Genomic DNA, 23,627 nt, shown 5'->3' on the forward strand with positions numbered 1-23,627 from the left:
TAAAATTTTTCCAGATAATGCAAGTACCTTCTATAAAACTTCCGAGTCTCACACTTGCACAGCAGCATGGTAACAATAATGGCTCTATATGCCTTTAGTCTGGTGAAAAACCTGATACCACATTGACTCCATACTCAGTTTTTAACCCTGTCAAAGATCTTTGGCAGGCTATATTAGCTTTCTGGACTCAAGAAACTACTTTGACATGAACCTTAAGATGGCCATTTGAAACACTTCAAGTATGTTCAGCCTCATGAACACCTGGAAGCTGAAATGTGCCAACCGATATGGAAAATGCAATACACTGTCTCCTAAGAATTTGTTTGGTTATAACTTGTTTTATTTAAACTGATGGTTTGTTCACAGTTAGCTATGGAAACAGAAAAATGATTTACCACCAGCTGAACATCATCTGCGAGTAGACCACCAGCAGAGTCATCAGTGTGCAGATGCTCCTACATAGTCTGTAAACTTTATTGACAACTTTGTTTTTTTAAAACACTCATCTATGTGTTTACTGACAAGTTTTATACAAATGTCAATGCAACTCTTCTGCCAGACCCTGGATGGCAGTAACAAGGGTGGAGTTCAAATTTATAGTAAGGAAGTTTGGTTGCCAGCAAAAGAATTTGTAGATTTTAAGTTAAAAAAAAAAATAAAAATCTTGGGCAGCTACCTGGGCATCAGTGATGACAGCATATGAAATAACTTCAGGCATGGATCTTCAAAAGTATTTAGGATCCCCTTCCCTGTTCCTAGCCTGGAACTTTACCTAAGCAGCCCCTGCTGCTCCTCTGGGGACTTGCATACCAGCAACCTGCCAGGAGAAGCAGTGGGAGTAGAATTCCCTAAAAGAGCAACTGCAGGTGCCACTTGTTTGCAGGACTGATGGAGGCAGAGGTGCTGACTGGGGGAGGAATGAGCATTTATCTCCTTGCTGCTACACCCTTAAAGGGATCTCAGGGCATCCCAACACGCCATGGTACCCCACTTAAACACTTGACTACAGTCTTCACTTTGAACCTTATCTTCCAAAGGAAGATATTCCAGGAACTAGATTGATACTTTGCCTTCTCTAGAAGATTCAAGTACTAAGTACAGCATATTGTATACACTTCATGATTGGTGTTGGGTTTTTTTGGCTCCCATTCATGTAATTCTCCTGGTTTGGTCAGCAGGAGAAGCCTGAAGTCTTGCTGCAGCAGCCATCACTTCCGTAACAAAGACTGACGACATCCAGGACCCATTTATATTGATCCAATTGTCTGCAAATTTCTGCAGCATCACCCTTGAAGAACTACGTCTAAGTAAGTCAGGTTACTTGAAGGAGGCTAAGCAGATTCCTGCGGAATCTCCTTTACCTTCATCTTGTTCTATTATTTCTGCTTCACATCTCTTTTGGGACATTTAGCTACATAGGTGCTCAAAGGAACCCTATGATCTGTAAATAAGACCTGGGTTCCTTTTTTGAGCTCTTAGGTGTTGCCTAGGTTTTCAGCAATTTTGCTGACAGCCTCATTAAGAAGCTTTTATCTCACATACTTATGTTACCAGTTTTGCTGCTGAATCAACTTTCCATGGCTTTGGCTACAGCTTATACTATAAGGCAGAGTTTTAGCTCACTGCCCCTTCATCAAGTCTAAGCAACTTCCCCTATGAAAACTGCTGCTAATGAAGTCCCATGGCTCTGAGTCTATAAGACCTTCTAATCTTGACAAGTTCAGCAGAAATTTAGTCTATGCCAAAATGGCTCTTGCACATGAAACAGATGCACTGGATGCATTCAGACCCAAGGTAACTTCAAAAGTTCCTTCTCAGGAAGGCTTAATTCTTCTGGGAATCTGGTCACCAAAAAGGAAGTCACAAACTACTCTCACAGCTCTGTCCTTAAGCCATGACACTGATGCACCACACCTTTTAGTAAGGTAAACTGTTCAAAATTTTGCCTTATGGATATAATAGTATTCTTTGACTAGGCTCTTGGCTTTTGATGGGTTTTACCCCAAAACATTATCTACATTCTCAGAGATTTCAAAATTAACATTAAGTATTGGCAAGAGGCCTCATTCGTTTTTCTGACCACTTTATCAGATGCCTCCTAAACCAAGCTGATCTCAAGGAAAGCCAAGACACACCATCACCTTTAAAACATATTTGAAAAAAAAAATGTTGTTTAATATCAGGTTGATTTAAATTTACTCTTTAAGGGCTCTGACAAAGTCTGAAAGCTGACCTTCCTTCCAGCCTTTTTTCTTGTTCTTTTTGTAACACTTATTTTTGAAGGATCTATATCACTGGAACTTGAGGAAAAGGATCTAACATAGTTTGTACCACTTCCACACCTTCACGTCTATCCGAGCTGCAGTGACTGGCTTCATTCAGGAATGCGCTGATGATCAGATAAATTCAGTGGTTTGATTAGAGAGATGCTTTTCTTCCTTAAAAATAAGGAAATACAGCCTATACAAGGAAGCCTGTCTCAGGTTCTGAAAAGGAAGGGATCTTCAGATTTTTTTTAACTTTCTTTTGTAGCTATCTAGTCTCTGGAGGCAAATTTTACACAGTATTTGACTACATGATGGAATTCCACTAATACCATTAATGGCATTAGTTATCAGCCAGAGAAGCCCTAAGGATCTCATAAGGCCTGTAACTGGAATACTCTGCCTGCAGAGCCCAGCAGCAATTTGAGGCAGAATACAAATGGGGATGAAGAAGCAGATTCACAGTCAAACAAAGTTCTGAACAAAAAGACACCCAATAAAACCTTCCCTAAGAAAATTAAAAGCAAAGTGTACTTTTGCAGTATCTATGGATAAGTAAGCTCCTTTGAACTATAAGTTTGAAAGAACTCCAGTAACCAACTATACCAAGTAAACTTACAAATTACAACATTTTCTGTATATTTTCTCATCCTCTAAATAACTACCAACACAAGGGTTCAGATATCTGACTCCAGTTCAAGAACTAGTGACAAATAGTCACTAATAGTGCAAGGAATGAGCTGCCCTGCTTCTTTCAGATGTTTTTTCCCCAAATATTACAAGACATTTAAAACTTCAGGGATAGGTTTTTTAACAGAAATTTTGTTTTGCATACTCTGGAAAGGTACTGACATTTAATAAAAATCATCTGTATATACTACTTTATGGAAGCAACTTACAAAAACTTGTTGTCAGGCAGGCTCAAATTAATAAAATATTTTGAACTAGCCCATGGAAGCTACTGTTCATATTTTAAAAAGTCACAATGAAGTAGCAGCATATTGCTATAGTATTTTTTTTTTTTTAAACTGGGATATCCTACTCTGCAATAATCTTGAACAGTCCAAGAAATGCCTCAAAACCATTTCTGAAATCCTTGCTTGATCAATGGTCCACAACTGCTCAATTGTTTTAACCTCTTAACACAAAGCTTTTAAGAGTCTAGAAATCCAATAAGTTAAATTCTTATTTCTAACAAATTAAAATGACAGTGTATACCTCTGGCAAATGGGAAATCGATAGATTTATGTTTCTCCGAGACTGCATTTGACATGGTGGAAACAGAAAAAGTCTAAAGCATTTGCACTGACACGGATATGGAGGCTGCTCACTGGTCTCCAACTCAACCTAGCATCACTATCATCATCTTACTACAAAGTCCTAACATTTTATTTAAATTGTCTGTCAGACTACTCTCATTGAATGGTAAGGCTTGTTCCACTAAAATGCAACATTTCTCAAAGCATGTCAGAAGCATGTAATCTGTTTCCAAAGCCTAAATAAAACAAAACAGCTAAATAAAACAGTGTAGCAATGTTAATAAGGATTCAATGGGACTCTTAGCATTATTCAACCTGAGTAAATTTATCATCATCCAGTCCTAACTTTCTGAAACTGATATCAATTTGTACACTTCAGTAGTCTCTCTGACTAATATCAAAACCAAATAAGCCACACAAAAGTAACACCACTGGATTTTGACAATTTCTTTCTACAACAGTGCAAAACCATTGTCAAACCACAAAGCTGAGGTCAAGGTCCAAATTTCCCAGGTGGTCAAGGACACTTGGACCCTGACTGCTGTCGTAAGCCCATCGCTAGGCATGCCAAGTACTTTGTTATGGTACTATTTCCACAACTCTGTCACATTTAAGGCTGTGTATAAATCCAAAACAAGCCTAATACTTAAGGTAACGTTAAATAGTTGATTTAAAATAATACAATGCTGCCATCACCTGCCATTGCTGGGTTGCTGTGGAGAATGTCTGGAATGGTCTGAAGGCTCTGACCTCTGGTCAGGAGATCGTGAACGACTGCGGCGGGGCCTGTCATGTGATCGATTGGAATGATCGGATGCCAGCGACTGAATTTCTGAAATGTCTGTTAAATAAAAGTTGTTTTTTCATGAAATGATTGCAAGAAAAATGAAGATGCTGCCTGTCCAAAATGGAAATAAGCTTTTGCAGAGAATCCATATGAAGCATGTTAGAACTTTTGTATTCATTTCAAAACACATCACCTAGAGTTCGCATGCTCTTTCTTGCCAGGTTTTATTTAGTCTTTTTCCATATCCTTACAGTATGAATTCAAATAGTGTTTGCACATATTTATCAACTTATTCCATCTTATTCTTTTCTGCCTTCCCATCCCACAACCTCCCTCCCACAAGGATTTCAACATCCTTGTGATATAGAGAATGAACAATACATTTTTCCCTTTGATAACAAAGTCTTTACTCACCATCTCTTTCTGAAGCATTAGCAGAGTGAATGCTGTCAGAAAGATCAGGGACATTCAAGAGCGTTGCTCGCTCATCACGTTGAACCACCATTTTCAACTTGCCTTTTGACCTTTCTATTAGTGTCTTTGCATCTGCCAAAGACATATTTTCTGTGACTGTGCCATTTATCTGCAACAGAGTAAAAAGTCTACAGATAGGAACTGAATGAAAAACCAACAGAACTCTATTAAATACTACTGGTAAAAAAAAGCCTCCTCATTTGTAACTCAGACTTTGACACAGTAATAGCCTATTTAATAAATAACATTCTACATGTCCAATAACATTTTTCATTAGAAAACAGAAGCAAGCAACTAAAAGGAGTTCAAGTTTAAAAAGGCTACCCAAAAAGAAGTTAAAGAGTTTTTGCAGTATTTTAATCTGCAGAACTGATGCCTAGAGAGTTATTTCTTATCTAGCAGCAATCCTTAAATATCTGAGTCCTCATTTTGCCACCACCTTCTTTGCAATGCAGGCTCCCAACAGAATTAGCCAATTAAATTTCCCTTCATCTATCTTAAAAAATGAAGCCCTAAGAGAATATTTGAAAAGCCAGATTTCAGCCTGATAGGATTTTAATATATCCAATATTCTTTAATAATGCAAACTGAATAAGCCTAAGTATCATACTGAGTATATTATACAATATAAAAAATATGGATGGAAGACTATCTGTGAACAGCATAAATAGTACAAAAAAAGCTGAAGTTCACCTTTTTAAATAAAGTCATCTTACCATTTAGATGCTTAAGAAAACCACAGTATTTATTTTTACATGCACTGAAATCAACATCAAGTGGAGACTTTGCATGTGTGCTAAATGCACTAATGGTTAAAGACTTGTGGCAATGACCTCAGATGAAACCTGTTAAAGAGGAATTAAAACCCCTTGCTAATTTGGTTTATATTAAATTAAATACAGGTTTCCCTTACCAGCCACGGTTTTGCCAGTCACGGTTTTGGGTATCCACACTTAATATTCTATATACCATTTTGGCTACCACGGTATACAATTTTGAGTAACCAGGGTTTTCCATGGCTGTGCATCAGCCCGCCACCTGCCATTTTTCCCGTAAGCCTTTTTTGTCTTGCCAGCTACAGTTTTGCCAACCACAGAAGCTTTCAGGAACCTAACCCCAGAGGTTGGTGAGGGAAGCCTGCATGTCCCAAGGCAACTAGTTGCGATTATACTAATGGATGATTTAGCATCAGAACTGCTGATCTAAATGCAAATCCTGAAAAAGCTTTTCCTCAATGGTCACACTGGGACTACACACACACACATTGACAGTATCATACAGTTCTGAGACGCTTGCTTTTCTCAATCAATGTATTTCTCCCCCCCTTACCAAGCAAAATTACCCATTTTCAGTACCTTCAATACAACATCTCCTTCCTGAATGTTGCCATCTCTTGCTGCCAAGCTATCTTGTGATATTTCCTTCACAAATATATGACTGGCCAAGCGCAAACCATACTCTATTTGGAATTAAAAAAAAAAAATCAATAAAAATCACAACTTTAAAAAGGGATGAGTGTTGGTGTAACACACTGCTTTCCAGACTTATAATCAACACAGAAACTTAGAGAAGACCTAGGTGTCTCCAATATGTTAAGAGCTATGATACTGAAGTGATATCGTTCGCCAGAGTATTCTAACATTGCCCAGTTATGAAATGTCCTGTACTCGGAGTAACTTTGATAAATAACATCCAGTTATGTGTCAGTAACCATGGTATGCCAGTCTCTGCTCTGTTCTTAGGTTGGCTGGCAGCCAATGGCTGCCAGTGTAGAGATTTACACAAGGGCTATGTGTAAATGACTCAATGTTTCTGCGACTACAGGGCCCAGTCTGAGGAAGAATTTATTTAACTTCGAACAAACTGTTTAACAGCATACTAGTACAAAATCTGTTCCAGCTGTAGAAGACCCTTAAGCGTTTATAGAGAGAGATTAAAGATACAAAAACTTTATAATAAAAGGACGGCTGTAAGATTGTTAGAGGGGGTTTTTTTTGTTCTTTTTTAAAATACAAAAGCTTTTCTCTTGCTTCCTTTCTTTTTCATTCTGAAATCTTCCTCTTCACATGTTTCTCACCTCAGTACTACCATTCTATATAAGCAGGTATTAAGGTAATTTTATTTATCCATCCACAAGGCTTAAATTTATCTTTGGAAATACCATCAAGTCTGAAAACTGGATTCAAGCAAAAAAAGGTGGTACGGTGACTTGTTTATGACCACACAAATCACTGGGAAATTACATGCTCTTAACTGTGCTTTCACATTGTTTTATAATCTTGAGGAATGGAACTAGCATTAAGAATTAGAAAACCTTTTAGATAATAAGTCAAAAACAACTTGGTAATAAAACTCCATGCAACCTAAATTCATATTCAACCTGGATATACACAAAATATACATGTTATGTGGTACAAGTTTGCACATTTTAAACAATGATTTTTTATTATCCTTTGTACAATGTCTTAAATTATTCACTTATATTACAGCATAAAGAAAATAACATACTGGAAATACAGCAGCAGTTTAATTTTCCAGCCAAATATTTATAACATCTGTAAGCAACAGTTAAGTATGCAAACAATCTAAAAAGGCCTTAACAAAACAAGCACACATTCAGAAATGCAGTCTTCAAAATTCTAAAATAAAATATGAAATAATATACGAATAAAATAACAAAATATCACCGAGCCTGCCATTATGGACATACCTTCATTTTTCCTGGATTTCACCAAGGTTACTTTGGTAGGTTTTGCAGGCTGACTAGAAGCAATAGATCTTCTATCTGATCTTGGTGATAAACTTCTCTCTCTGCTTGCACTTCGGTCTCTTACCCAGCTCTTCTCATGCTTTCTGTTGGCACCTGGACCACCACGTGCACTTCTTGGATCCTGTATCTCCTCATCAAAGCTATCCTCCTCATTTTCAGATACCGGTTCTGGTTCTGGTCTGGCTACTGGAATCTGAACTTTTTTCATTCTTCGGATAGTCTGTAACCAGTAGCATTAACTGCTCAGTTTCTGGCTATGTGCAAAATACATCTTAAAAGTGAGCAATAAGCCACACCCTAGACTTCTACTACCACACTAGAGGAAGCACATCTGAGAGATTTCAAAAGCAAGAGTATGGCTTCGCTTATTTCTGGGTTTGGCATGTGGGAATGGGAGTGGAGGCAAGGGTCATGCTCAAACGTGACGCTCCCTGGAGGTATGAAGGGCACAATAGGCACACGCTTAAAAAGGCATACGAGACTGTAAATAAATTATTTTGCTCTAGTTTATAACTTTTAAAATGCTTTGGAATAGAAAACAAAAGCAAGAAACAGTATAAACCTCTGCAGTACAGAGACAGTAAGAAGGCAGAAGTTATCTTTCCCAATCAGTCCAAAAAAGTTGTCAGGCAGAGTTTTGTCCCAAAACAGACTCATTCAAAACAGTTTTATGTAATCTCCCAAGTGAAACAGTCAATGATCTAAGGTGATGGTCTTTATGACTGTCCCAAGAGCAAGAGTGGGATGCAAGATCAGCCTTACGGAACACACCACATCACAATTTCAAGAATGGCAACAATCATGCAGAATGCTGTCAGCACCTCCCACTCTCCATCACAAAGGAAGAGACATACTGTTCTGCTAACAGGCAGAGTCCAACAGTAGGTACAAGAAAGATGGGCCAGAGAAAGCTATTCAGGAAATTCGACTCTAGGTAAACTGATGAAGAATTCTACTGCCCAAAGAAAAATGGACACATGCCAGAGCACAAAACCAGGGGGGAAGGGGCTCAGGAGCTATGTACAGTATTGTCTCTCTAAAGAAACTACCAAGCTCCAAAAAGAGTTGCAGAAGCCCATAATGGGAGATACCAAATAGTGAACAATACTTAGACAGACAATGCTTCCCAAGTTCACATACTTGATCATTCTAGCTCTAGTTCCAAAGAAACAGCAACTTCAGAAGTACGTAAGGGGTCCAAGATAACTTCATAACTTTAAACACACAAGCTTTCTGCTTTTAAACTGCAACTGATCCTTATGATCCCTTTGTTAACACAATGTTTAATGAAGTGTGGCTAGAAACAAAATTAAGGCCAAGGCCATTTGGACTGATGCTAAAATTCCTCTGTTTCCACTGGCAGTTCTACTCAATAGACGAGGAGAGAAGAACCCACCAGTCTAGACATGGGGTACTCAGCCTAAGGCCTACAGGCCTGAGGCCCCCCATGAGTTTGGAAATCTGACAGTGGGATCGCAGTGGCACTACTTCCGAACTGCCAAATTTCTGGACCTAAAGGGTGCCCCAACCCCTACACTGTAGATTGGGTGCCAGAACCCAGAACGCAGGGCAGGGGAAGCATCAGGCTCCAGAGTCCAATCCCAACTTGTAAGGGGCTGGGAGAGTATGGCCCTGGGTTCAAGGACCCAGTGCTGATGTGGGCAGCCAATGCCAGTCCCCCTCTCCTCATCCCCCTCTCCCCCGAGACCTAATACTGATATACTGGGGCAGAGCCAGGCCCCATGGAACCATTTCTACAGGAGAGGGGCAGCACAGGTCCCTGGGGACCAAACCCAGCACACCAGGGCAGGAAGGGGAAGTGCCAGGCCTCAGGGCCTGATTTTGGTGTGTGGGGCTCAATAAGTCCCAAAGAAAAGCTCCTCCTCACTTCTCTGGCCTGTGAGGCAAAAAGGTTGAGCACCACTGGTTTACACAAAGTGTCATCAACCAGGGTACCATGAAAGCTTTTCAGGGGTACCACAGAACCAGGTGGAACTATGCCTTTATTTCTACAAGATGCTGCAGGGCAGACCAGGAAACAGCTGGAACAGAAGCCTAGCAGGAACAGGAGCCTTACCAGTCCCATCTCCACACCCTCTCCTAAAAACAAAGGTGCAGGGGACAGTTCTGCCTAGCTACAGCTGGGTGATTAACCAGGGCATGAGCCCCAGGCACTCACCATGGGGAATGCCGGCTGGGGGCAATAGTGTAACTATGGAAGGGGCAAGCAGGGCACCAGTCCCAGGCTCTAACTTAGACAGGGTACCTGCATGACTACTTCCTTGAAGAGTCTTTGCTGTAGCAGGAACACTCTGGCAGGCACAGCCCCATGGCCAGCAGTGCATCTGAGGAGGGGAGGAGGTGGAATGACTACCCTGCCCCAAGCTTTACCTGCCCTTGGGGTGGGGAGTGAGCAAAACACTGGAGAAGCCTGGGCAAACCCACACTGCTGTCTGTTCCCTTTGGCAGCAGCCTGAGCGCATGCTGCTACCACAGCAATTGTAGCTGCTGTTCTGGTGAGAAGAGTTGAGGTGGGGCTCTCCTTTCCCACTCCCATCCAGTGCTCAGCATAAAATCGCCATGCACACCCCCATTTTCCCCCCCACCGGCCAAATATGCTTCAGCTATGCACAGGCCCTGAGTGCAGCCAATCAGGATTTCCTACAGCATGCCCTGCCCGCCCTCTTTCCCCCCAACATTTCCTTTAGTCTATAAAGCTGCATGTCTGCCCTGCCTTCTAACCCTTTTATACCCATAGCAAAATTAAGTCTTTTACAGCCAAGCTCTACATGCAGATCACCAGCACCTGTCAAAGGGTTCACAGAAGGAGGGGCAGAGGCTGACAACCTGACTAACTCTGGTTTCCACTGCAAGCCTGTATCCCCCTAGTTGAGCCTACAATGTGGCTGGCAAGACTCCGCCTGGCCCCTCCACCCCTGTACCCACCTCCCCCTGTGCCCTGGGCATACAAATAAGTAGTTATGTTGCTGGAAAAGTAGTTTTCAACTGGGGTGCTGCCAAATTAAGAAGAGTTGTGGAGGAAAGCCTCCAGTTAAAAAGGTTGAGAACCCCTGGTCTAGACAGTGGGAGCGCTCTGCTGAACACTCTGCTTCATTGCCAGTCAGTTACATTACCTAGTTTGCCACATCAGCACATACTAGTCCTGCCGCTCCAGTTAAAACAAAGTGGTAACTGCTAAAAAAAATGAAAGAATGACAACTATTGCTCTGTAATGCTGTCTTCTCTTTCTACAGAACTGCAAATCGGAATAATCCCTCTTTATCTAAACACATACACAGAGTCACTTGAACTGCTCAAGACTTCACTAACATATAATCTATTGTATAGTCAATATCTTATTGACAGTAATTCTGTTCAGGTTTGGAACCTGCCAATTTTCCAGGGTTGTACTTAAAGCAAGCCACAGATGGAAGAGGGTATTGTTGCTGAAAATTTTAAAAATCAGGTTTTAATCTTGAGTTCAAACATCTATATTAATGGAAACTGATTCTATTTGAACATTCTACATCAGTAATGCACAAACTATTTAATATTTTCTTCCTCACTTGCTGTCGGTTTATCTGGATAGTCACACAATACAGTTATCTGGATAAAGTCAATATGAAACAAAGTCAGTTTAAACAAACCACAGATCTTCCACTGGTTTGCTCTGAAGCACTTCCATACCCATTCCTACAAAATACCAGCTTTCCAAACTAAAAACTTCAGACTGACATGAAGAAGGTTATTTCTGACATCTGACAAACCTAACAGACTGCAAGATTTATAATTTAAAATGTAGAGTACTGAAATTATTGCACCTATGTATGCACAGCTGAAAAGAGTGGCACACAACTGTCAGGACAAAAGTCAGTTTACAAACCCTAAAAAAGATCACTTCCCAAAATTGAACAATTGCTAGGCACTGTGTTTATTTTCTATTCTATTTTTTCAGTAATATAAATCTGCACAGTTTACAGAAAACTAGATTACTACCTCTTAGTAATGACCAGCTTTGTTGTTTTGCAAGTTAAAAAGCCATCTATATGCTCTGAGTAAGTCTGCAAAATTATAGGAATTAAGGTAATTACACCTTACTCCAGCAAATTGTTTGCTACACAAAAAAGAACTTGTTAGGGCCTGAACAGTGAGCAGAGGCCTCTGGCACACTAGTTTTCTGAAAAGCATGACTAACAAAAGTGTGACTGAGGAAGAAAAGAAAAAAAATTCAGGGTTGGGAGGAGGCTGGGGGACAAATCACCTTCAACCTAGAAGGATTCCTTTATGATGCCAGAAACAAGCATCTGTTAGTCAAAGTCTGGGTGGCCAAATACCAAGGTCTAAATTTACAAAAGTGATTTTGGGAAACCAATAGAACATTCACAGGATTAGCAAAACAATCCGAAATCCTTTAAACTGGATCACCTGCCACAGTGTCGCTGATTAAACTTGAATTATATGCATGTCATAACCTATGCATATATGACTGTATACCTACATATACCAAATTTAAGCCATAAAAATACATTTACTTACAATTTTAGCATTTTTTCCACTTTTTCTCAGCTGCTGAACAGCAAATGCATGTTCGACATTATCCATTGAAACACCATTAACCATTGCAACACGGTCATTTTCCCTTAAAATAAAGAAAGAAAGAAAGAAAAGAAAAGAAAATGTAATGTGTATTAATTTCCTAAAAGAATCCTGAAGAAACCAGTTCAGTGTAAGATCCAGTGATTTAATCAAAAGGTAACTGGGAGGTAACTAGTCACTACTGTCAAACATTCATGATTCAAATATAAATGTAGCGCTAGTTCTATTTCATTACTTACTGTAGCAATCCTTCTGCTGGACCGCCTTTCAGTACATCAGAAATAACTATTGATGTTTCACCACTCTGAAAATGGGGATTATCTCTTCCTCCAGATATTGCAATACCAAATCCAAATCCTGGAGCCTAGAACAGAAAAGACACAAGCTTGGTCCACCATGACTTCCTAATATACACAAAGAAATTTGTGGGTTTGTCAAAAATGTAGACGAGCATTATAATTTATTTATAGTAGCATATGTCAAGTATTAAGAGCATCATTACTCTCCATATAAGGATCCAAAAACATATTCAGTCTTGTATCTGTGAGAAATGTAAAGGGATGTCCCAGTGGTGAATATCTCATCAATCCATGAAATGAAATTCCCTTTGCAGAAGGAAGAAACATAATAAACCAGGAGTGAGGGGCATTCCTACACAGCTAAGAATAAGACAAACAGAAAAATTATACTACTGACCACAAAGGGAAAAATTAAACTGTTTGCCCAGAGTTGAAATTTGGGCAGAAGAGTAAGGTTCAAGGCAATATTCTCAGAAAGGGGGCTTCAACTTTGTTATAACTAGTGACACCCTTAATTCATGCCTTATCTTAATAGCTTCATCTCCGCGTACAGTAGCTCCAACACTATGCTGAAATTTTAGTTCCATCACTTCCTGCAGTGCTTAAGTGTTCCTTCAAACTTTCACACTGCAGTACTACCTACCCTAACTCTGTTTAGTTCAAGAGCTAACAAGATTGCAGGCAAGGTAGCAAGAATGCAGGGTCATTTCTAAGTAATAACATTTCAAGGTATGATACGGCAATTATTCTTCTAATTTCCAATCTACCTAGAAGCAGTAATGGTGCAAAATAAATAAAATTTTCTGAATATAACTGATTTAAAAACTTTTTTTCCCCCCCATCATGCTGTGGCAAGCAAAAATGCTGCAAAAAAGCATAAGATATTCTTTAGGACAGGGGCACCAAACCTCCAGACTGCAAAGCCTCTTTATTTGTCCACTGGGTAGCCTGGTGGGCCACCAAAGAATTTTTGGACTAGATTCAAGGATTACTTGGTAAAACTGTAGGTCTATGATGCAGGAAATGTATTTCAGGACTGCAATAGTCACATGTGACTTAAAAATAAATGGTCTATGAAATCGTGAACAGACACTAGGATAATCTGGTTCAAGTAGTAAAATTCAGAGGCAGTTTCTCACCTTTTTCACACTGGTTTTACAGTAGTGCAAATGTATTAATTTCAGTAATGTTTGCTCCTTTATGTTTACCTTACATGAAAATAAGCAGAACTGAGTTCATGCTAAAAAAGAAAAAACCCCAAGAGACAAGTTTAAATTGTGAAGAATTAACATATTATCTTGCTCTCTCTCCTTATCATCCCATGAACCACAAGGACAGAAAGGACTGTCTTTTCTATTAACTTAATACAGTAAAAGCTGTGTTAACCAGCATTTTAGTAACTGGCATGCTCTACTAACTGGAACTTCCAGCCAGCACACTGTGGTGGGGAGGGGGCAGGGGAGCTTGCAAGCCACCCCCCTCCACATCCGGCCAAAAACCCCTGCCTCAGGTAACCAGCATTTTTAGATTACCGGCACCCGCTATTCCTCACTCATGTAACAGAGCTTTCACTGTAGTCCTTACACATGTGAAAAATATTCCATCCTCTTCAAGTGCCTCCACTGAGGTTATAGGTTACAATTCAAGTTGCATGGGTACACTGAAAGTTATATTATGAATAAACATTTTGATTTTTTCCATACCTATGCACGTTGTAAACTTTAGATACTGGTGCAGCAGCTTTGACAAAGAACCTTAAGAGGTGAAAAATAACCTTAATATTTTAGTCTTCTATCAACAGTTTGGGACACTAAAAGGATATAGGATGTGTAGACAATATACGTAGATTAACTACAAGGGCATATTTGAGATGTATATATAGATTCATAGACTATGAATCTACACACACACACAAATATGCCCTTGTAGTTAACTTATGTATATTGTCTACACATCCTATATCTTTTTAGTGTCCCAAACTGTACTAGGGCAAACAGGACAAAATAGTGGTATACTTTTCATCACTTGAACTAAGAAATAAATTTAAGAAAGTGGGAAAAAATATTACAAAAACAAATGTAAAGAATGATTGGACCCTGAATCTTCTCAATGAGATCAAAGAGTGTTCTGAATGAATTTTATGAGCATAGAATTTTAGCCCCTTCTCAAAAAACAAACAAACTCCACACTTTTACTCATAGATGTAAAAATTTTAAGATTGCTCAGCAGAAAGCGAGTAAAATGCTAAAGCTACCAGATTACCTTTATTTGAACCCAAGGTCAACTCAGACCTCTTAAGACAGGGGTGGTCAATCTGTAGCACAGGTGCCACAACTGACATAAACAGCATCGCTGTGTGGCACAGATCAGGAAGGGAACAGGCAGCATATAGGGCAGGAAATAGAAAGCAGAGCAGTAGATCAAGCAGAGAGCAGAAAATAGAGCAGCAAATTGGTCAGAGGAAGGAGATTAGTTGCACTTGGGGATGGGGTGGAGGAATAATTAATGACATGCCTACCAGAGTAAAAATGGCCACTCCAAGAGAAAAATAACCTGGGCACAACAGGCACCCAGGATGGGGAGGGAGGGGGCGATGTTTTAATTAGAGCAACTCTGAGAGACTCTCTAATTAAAGCACCTGCAGTGCTTTGTGTATTCAATGTCCCACAATTCAAAATGGCAGTAAGAGCACTTTAAAATTCATAGTTTCATAGTTTCTAGGGTTGGAAGGGACCTGAGCAGATCATCTAGTCCGACCCCCTGCCATGGCAGGAAAGAATACAAGATGTTCATCTAACCTCCTCTTAAACACCCCCAGGGTAGGAGCCTGCACCACTTCTCTTGGAAGTTGGTTCCAGACCCTAGCCGCCCTGACCGTGAAGTAGCACCTCCTGATATCTAATCTAAACCTACCCTCTGCCAGCTTGTGACCATTATTCCTGGTCACTCCTGGCTGTGCTCGGGGGAACGGTGACTCCCCCAGTGCCTGCTGATCCCCCCTGACTAGTTTATAACAGGCCACAAGATCCCCCCTCAGCCTTCTCTTTTGGAGGCTGAACAGGTTCAGGTCCTGTAGCCTCTCCTCATAGGGCCTGCTCTGTTGTCCCCTGATCATACGAGTGGCCCTCCTCTGGACCCTCTCCATGCTGTCGACATCCCTCTTGAAGTGCGGCGCCCAGAACTGGACGCAATACTCCAGCTGGGGCCTGACCAGTGCTGCATAGAGGGGGAGGATCACCTCTCTAGACCTGCTCGAGATGCATCTGTGGATGCATGACAAGGTGCGGTTGGCCTTCCTTACTGCCTCTCTACACTGCTGGCCCATGTTCATCGTGGAGTCAATGATGACCCCAAGATCATTTTCCGCCTCCGTGCTGACAAGAGGGGAGTTCCCCAACCTGTAGGTATGGTGCCAGTTGTTCCTCCTGAGGTGCATCACCTTGCACTTGTCTGTGTTGAAACCCATCCTATTCTCGTCCGCCCACCCTTGTAACCTGTCTAGGTCTGATTGTAGCCTGTTGCATCCTTCCAATGTGCCCATGTCCCCCCACATCTTAGTGTCATCAGCAAATTTAAACAGGGTGCTTTTTACCCCCTCCTCCAAATCACTGATGAAGACGTTGAACAGTGCGGGCCCGAGGACCGAACCCTGCGGAACCCCACTGCCCACGGCCTTCCAGGTTGAGAAGGACCCATCCACCATCACCTTCTGGGTGCAGCCCACCAGCCAGCTGGCGACCCATTTGACTGTGTGGGTGTCTACACCACAGCCCCCCAGTTTCTTAATGAGAACAGGGTGAGAGACAGTGTCAAAAGCCTTCCGGAAGTCCGGGAAGACTATGTCCACTGCTATCCCTGCATCTAGTGGTTTGGCGATCTGATCGTTAAAGGCCACCAGGTTGGTCTGACAGGACCTGCCACTGATGAACCCCTGTTGGTTGCCCCTAAGCATGCAGTCCCCTGCTGGCCCCTCCTGGATGTGTGCCAGCATCATTTTCTCAAACAGCTTGCCTAGGATCGAGGTAAGACTAACCGGCCTATAGTTTCCCAGGTCCTCCTTCCTCCCTTTTTTGAAGATGGGGACCACGTTGGCCCTCTTCCAGTCCTCCGGTACCTCACCAGAGCACCACGAGTGCTCGTAAAGTTGTGCCAGGGGACTTGCAATGACCTCGGCCAGTTCCTTTAGAACTCTAGATCATCTGGGCCAGCTGACTTGAATATGTCCAACCCCTCCAGAAGCTCCCTAACTAAATCCTTGCTAACCCGTGGCCCAGGTGTGCCTCCCCCGGGGCCCGAGGGGGGCCCAGCAGGGAGGTGGCTGTTCTGGTCCCTACTTAGGAAGACGGAGGCAAAGAAATCATTAAACATGTTAGCTTTGCCGTCTGGTGTGACGACCAAGTTTCCCATGGCGTCCTGCAAAGGCCCCACATTATCCGGGACCTTCTTTTTACCCCCTACGTATTTAAAAAAGGACTTCTTATTATCCTTAATTCGTTCAATGAGCTTCAGTTAAAGTGCCCACAACGCCATTTTGAAGCATCAGGACACTGAAGACATGTGATGCAGAGGCTGCTGGAGTGCACTAATTCGCATGCTCCAGCAGACTCGATTGAGTCTTCTAACACATGCTAATTAGCATGCATCAGAGAAGAGGTCTATCACGTGTATACGTGCCAAACTAGTGTTAAATCACTTCCAGGGCAGTTTCTTCTTGGTGAGCAAATATCTGCACACAGTAACAGGCTGACTGTGGGCCATCTAGGTTAGCCAATCAGGGCTGCCCTATGAACTGTTGTCATTTGTGGCCAGACAGACTAAGAGAGCCTGTAGTGCATACTGAGCTGTGTGCACTACACTCCCTCTCTACCACCATCCAGCTGCACAGTCAGCACTGTAAGCTCTCTACTCTTCAAAGCCTCAGCATTCAGATGTCTGTACACATGACTTTGGGTAAGTTTTTCTTCCACAAGAACAAATCTTGGAGAGTTCTCCAAGGTTATTTGAATGGGTATACTCAGCCTAATTCAGAAATATAAACTCATTTATTACCAGCAACACATGAATAACAAGCTGCCACCTCCCACTTTTTAAGTCATCTTAAGTCATTTAAATGTTTTTAGTTCAATCTTTAAGTGCCACTAAGCCTTCAAACACTGAAGATTTGCATATTCAAATCGTGACTACATACTTCTGCTTTATTAATGAAGTATCACCCAATGATCTTATCTGGTAGTGCTCAACCTTTCAGCCTCACAGGCCAGGTGAGTGATGCTGATCCTGTCCACAGGCCAAATGCCTTTAAGAGGCTGGCACATTAGGCTGGGTCCTGCACTGCCCAAATCAGACCCTGCAACCCCCAGTCCAGTGTGCCCAATCTACTGCACAGGGGCCCACATTCCAGCCCACTGGACTCCCCACAGCTCCAGAAGTTTGGCAGCAAGGGAGAGGCAGTTAACACTGCCACAGCTCCCCACTGCCAAATTTCCAGACCCTTGGGGAACCCAGCAGGACAAACAACACAGCTCTATCCAGGGGTTGGACACCCCGATCCGGTCAGTTAAACTTGCTTAAAATAGCATTCTGTGCCTTTTAAAATGAATTCAAGGCCAAGCAATATGGTAAAACCAGGATGCATCTTACATCTATCTGACAGTTTTAAAAAAAGGTCTTGAACCACTATACTTATTTGGTTTACAAGGAAGTTAGTATAAACACTAGATTACTCCACTACATGCATGATGAAAACATTCAAAATATTAGCAATTGTCATAATAAGTCAGAAAAAGTGGGTGCTTCCACTTTAGAACAGCTGTTTAACAGTCGACATGTGCTCAGGAACATACAGCATTTGGTTTACAATTAGTGAACTATGAATTTGCAACTTAAAATCTTCTTTGACTTTAAATATGTAGCTCTACTCTGAAAAGCAGTGGCATGTAAAACAGCACTTACTTTCTTCAGTCTGTTTACTGACTACTTTTAAATGACTTAATTTAGTTATAAACCCTGAAAGAGCTGTACCACTAACTGAGCTCTGGGAGGGTAAGAGGAAATCTACTCTAGCTTACACATCAGCAACTGAATTGTTAACCAAATCCCACTGTGGAATGGTTATTATTGGTGATGCCTGGGCCAGAAATAACCCAGCTGACTTGGCAGGGGTGGCAGCCAGAAAAAGCAAACATTTTATTTGCAAACTGAGCAGATTTGATTTGGAGGTCACCAAGGAGCAAACAGAGAACCCTATAATGCCACTACTGAAATAGTATCTAAGAAGAGAATTGCACTTCAGTACAATTGAGGTCTTCTTAATGATTAAGGCAAGTACCGATACAGCACACACATTCTGTACAAAGCAAGTTCCTAGTTCTACAGTTAAACTGAAGGAAGGTTGGTGCATCCATGGAGCCTCATGGAAACTCTTGAGGTCTACCTGGGACAATTTTAGGGAAGTATTTAAACCTCTACACCATGGTGAAGCAAGTATCACTTTCTCTATTATTTTTTTTAAAAAGTAAACAGTAGAGGCAAAGGATTTCCCAAAAGAAACTAAATATTTAAAAGATGGGAGGGTAGGGGTAAAAATCGGTAATTGCCAGGATGCAGCCTGGAAACTTCTCCCACCCCACAAAAACCCTCAAACACTCCTGCATTTATAAACAATAAGTTTCAGAGAGGGAGATAAAATTGTTTTTATAATTCTAGGCTTGCTACAAGCATTCTCACTACAAGTCTATTTACTAACAGGACATGAAAGTAAGCCTCAAGCACGGACAACAAATGTATTCCAAAGGGATTCCAACACTTCACTGAACTACATACTTGACTTGGAAATATATTTTTGCTTTCCTCCTTTCAAAGAGTTGCTCAGTATAGAAGAAGCTGTAGTGTTTCCTATTACCAATTTTTTACAGTACATGCAAGTCCTGACAATAGGTGATAAGCAGAGATCCTGATTTTCTTTTAAAATTGCAACTGCTCTGATCAAAACGCCAAAAATCCACATTTTCCATGATTAAAATAATTAATGCTATGATTATATAAAATATTAATCATTTCATGATTGAAATTAATATATTATACATAGGTATCTGTTACACACAATGTTTTATTGATATATTTACAATTTAAAAGCAATTTGGAAGTGTACCAGTGCCTCAATCACTATAATAAAGTACCATTCTAAATACCTATACATTTTGGCAGATGATTTGGGGGGTTTTTATCATGGAAAAAACCAGAGCTCCCTCTGCCCCCTTTGCACACAAGGACATAGGTCCAACTACAGCTGTTGTCCCCCTTTCCCACTACTCTGTGGTACTGCGCAGCCCAGATATGACGGTGCCCTGGCCTTGCCGTGGCACCTCACTCCCAACCCACAGCCTCCTGGCCCCGCTGGTGCCCCTCACTCCCAGCCTCCAAAGCATGTGAGGAAGAGACTGGGTGTGTGGGGAAGGCGGGGGTCACAGGCAATGTGGTGATGTTGGGGGGGGGGGAGGAACATGCGCCCTGAGATTCCTGTTCCCACAGCAGGGCATAGGGCTGCAAGCCAGGTCAGACCAGCTCCAGATGAGCCGCCTTGGCAGCCTGGGAGGCAGGACCCAGCATGTGAGGGCATGCTGCACCGCCAGGGTGAGACATAGCAATGGCAGCGTGGAGTTTTCCCCTCCACTGCTGCTGGGCAGGCAAGGGGCCAATGACAGCCATGGAGACAGCTCCTGCTTGGAGCTCATCCAGCCCACCTGCAGCCCCATGCCCTACTGTGGGTGCATAAGTCTTGGAAGGAATATACCCTCCCCACCCCTGACATCGCCTGTGTCCCTCGCCCCCTTCCCACAGATGTACCTGAAGGGAGGTGTGGGACCCGCTAACTACCACCGCCTGGTTGCCACATGCATGTGCACGCACACACATGGCACCCCCTGCCTGCTGCCTCAACCACTGGGTAAGCTCCCCGCTGCCTCAACCAGCCCCTTGGCAGACTGGGCCTCAACCAGCCTCAAAGGAAAACCCGCAGTTTCCCAGGTTTTTCTCCTTTCAAAAAGGAGAAATCTGAGGTTCTTTCCTCTGAAAGAGAAAAATCTACGTTCTTCTCCATTATAGGAGAAAATACACCATTTTCCCCGCAGCAAATGGAAAATCCAGAACCCTGGTATTAAGACATACATAAAATATGTTGGGTTTTTTAACAGGTTTTGCACTCCTTTGGGTGTTTGTTTACACAGTTAAGTAATTCAGAGTTGTATCAATCCTTAGTTTGAATTAAATGGGCCTGACTGAGGTTTTAAGTCCCTAAATAATCAACAGAAAAGTCAACTAACACCATCTGTTACACAGCAAAATACAAAACTTTTCAAATTGGAAAAAAGTGAAAGCTTTAAGCCTTGTTTTCATATTTGAAAGTTTTACTAGAACTGTATTTAGGTAAGGCAAAAGTTAACAATTCTTGACTAGCTCAGACCAGCTATATTAAGAAAGTTAAACTATAAAGAATCAGATTACCCTCAAAAAACATTAAGATCATGGAAAAGTGCATTTTTTTTAGTTAAGAACTTTTTATTAGATTAAAGTAATTCACCAGGGCTATACTTTAAACCTAATGGCTGTATATTATGACTTTAGTTCAATTATTAGAACTGAGACAGCAAATATTAAAATTTAACTAACAACATTACTTGAAATTGTATTCTATTTGTAAGAAACTACTGTTCTGCGTTTCTGCTAATAAAATGTATAATCATTAAGCTTTATTGTAAACTTTCAAAAATGGTTTAGCTTTGTTATATATGAAAAACAATTAAGCACGGTATCAACTGATTTGGGTTATGAAAATAAGTTATCTAAATCCTAACTTCTAGCCTGGTCACTCGTAAACAGACTTATACCCATAAAAGTACACAAAAAGATAAAGTACAACTACTGTTCTACAAAGTTCACAGCAAATCTAATTTTAAAACAGAGGACTGTGATAAAACAAGTTTCCTTTTTCTTACATCCGGACATCTGGACTTTTTCTATTGTTTTCAAAAGCTGCCAGTATCCTGAGTTAAGCACACAAAGTTAGTTGTAACTTACCCTGTGAAGAGTCACTGTATGTTGTTCCCATATTGCTGTTTCTTCCATTGTTGTGCTCTGATTGAAAAGAAAGGGAAAAAATAGATTATACCTTCAATATATAGGAGGGGGTTTTTTTTTAATAACCATCTCAACTAGAAATTTTCATTTGTAATTTGCTAGTCACTATGCATACTAAAAGGTAAAAAAAACATGTACATAATAGGAAATGGCTTCTTGAAAGTGTTTTTAAGTGGAAAAGTTTTTAAAGATTTCTCACCGATCACCCTATAATAGTTGCTATATGGGTGCTAATTAGTCCTATGGTCCATCTAAAGACCCCATGGTTTTTGGTTTCCCCAGCACAGAGGTTTGCCTTTTCTGACAAATGAAACAGATATAGGAAAATGTTGCATCAAGTGAACCCTTCCTTTCTCACAAATCCTAAAACTATATTGTCAGACAATCAAAGATACAAGGCTGCTCACATGGCCAACAGCCCCATTCTGTATTTTACCACAGAAAAAAAATCTATGCATGCTGCCTCATTTTCTTAGACTATTTAATAACTTGCATCAAGAGCACATAACAATTTTTACTTTTTATGAGATGCTGAGCTCCCTTCACCAGCGCTAACATCCTAAGAGGTATTTTTAAGATCATTTTTTTAATTTCTTGAGCCTGTTCTGTCATGGACCTGTTGTAAACTATACCCAGTTTCTTTTAAATTGCCAAGTTCCATACAGGTAATGATATATTTCAGAAAAAACTTTGGAACTCTGCCAAGAGGATGAAACGTGACTATATTCAACCCTTGAATACTAAATCAAGCTTAAAGGAAAGCATACAAGTATTTCTCAGTTGTTTTTAAGCAGCATAGTAAGAAAGTGGAAACTAGTCCAATCTCCAATTTAAATTTTGCTATGATTAATCAAATTAGTTGGTCCACTAATGTGCAATAATCATATAATTTATATGCCTTTCATCTTTTACTTGTTCTACTTATACATGTAAGAATCACCACTATTTGCAAATTACTCGCTATGGTTTACAGTACATGAGCTACTGTACTATGTATACAGGTCACGTTTAACTGACTCTACATTTCAATGCAGTCTCTTCTTACATGAACAGCGGTACTGCAGAGCTAAATAATTTTTTAGGTAAGGTAACAAGATTAGAGTGTAAATGTTTCCATGCTGTTACAAGACCTACACATTTTTGCTTTTGGGGGGAAAAAAAAAACTTTGAAAAACTACTCAAAGCACCCAACAACTAAGCATTTGGAAGCAAAAGGGGAGTCCAGAAGGGCCATGGGTTTGGCAGAAAATGAAAGCTATAAAGCTCCATACTAGTCCCTTATTGCTGGATTTATTCTTTCCAAAAGGAATCATACTCTCATACTCTGTCCTGCACCTTTTACAAGCAAATACCAGTGCACTCTTTAATACCACTTCACTTAGAACAGGTCTAGAAACAGAGATAATATCTGCAAGTAATTTAACAGAAATGCACTTAACACTACAGTTACATGCAGTGTCAAATACTGAATTCTGTAATATAATTTGATATCTAATGATGCAAAACTAAAGAACATCACAACTAAACTACTAGTATATATATTTTTATAAGAACCAGTCAATTAATAATTCCAAAATCTGACACTATTATTTAGTATCACAGGTATTTAACAATTTAAAAAGGCAAGTAAAATGCAATGGTTCCAAGGAGCAACTTCATATTTTCCATCAGCAACAGTTATGATTTGTAGCAGTGTTCTCTCTGTCCCCTAAATGTACTGTTTTATTCTAAATGGAATACATTAAATTCACTCAGTTGCAGCTTCCCCTCCATTCAATATGCTATTGGTTTGCATCAAAAGAGGCATTAACTTTCAACAGCAACAGAGGTAAATCTGACTTATTTTGCATTTGGTAGTGCAACTATGTTCTTGATAGATGCAGAACTTTTGAACTTGTGAACATGAAACTGGCAGTAACAAGATTTTCTTTTTATACTTACAGAAAGTCACTTACAAGGAATAATTAATTCTATTATTGGCTGAACAGTTTCAAACGTTGTTCCTGGGCCGCCTTCTGTGCCTCCATTTCTGGATGCTCACAT

General features: G+C 40.7%; 1 protein-coding gene across 7 annotated transcripts in view; it reads right to left on the reverse strand.

Moving 5' to 3' along the window:
- Positions 1-23,627, reverse strand: part of TJP1 (tight junction protein 1) — a 279,289-nt gene that overhangs the window by 55,463 nt on the left and 200,199 nt on the right. For all 7 annotated transcript variants that reach the window (XM_090028261.1, XM_090028262.1, XM_090028260.1 and 4 more), the window contains 7 exons: positions 21,525-21,581; positions 12,390-12,514; positions 12,091-12,193; positions 7,495-7,774; positions 6,140-6,243; positions 4,725-4,893; positions 4,220-4,364 (listed from right to left, as the gene is read on the reverse strand). In XM_090028261.1, the coding sequence (XP_089884387.1) occupies positions 4,220-4,364; positions 4,725-4,893; positions 6,140-6,243; positions 7,495-7,774; positions 12,091-12,193; positions 12,390-12,514; positions 21,525-21,581 (983 nt within the window). The remainder of the gene's footprint in view (positions 1-4,219; positions 4,365-4,724; positions 4,894-6,139; positions 6,244-7,494; positions 7,775-12,090; positions 12,194-12,389; positions 12,515-21,524; positions 21,582-23,627) is intronic.

Source organism: Crocodylus siamensis, chromosome 15 (assembly GCF_052110815.1).
Source record: "Crocodylus siamensis isolate JL-2025a chromosome 15, ASM5211081v1, whole genome shotgun sequence".
NCBI lineage: Eukaryota > Metazoa > Chordata > Crocodylia > Crocodylidae > Crocodylus > Crocodylus siamensis.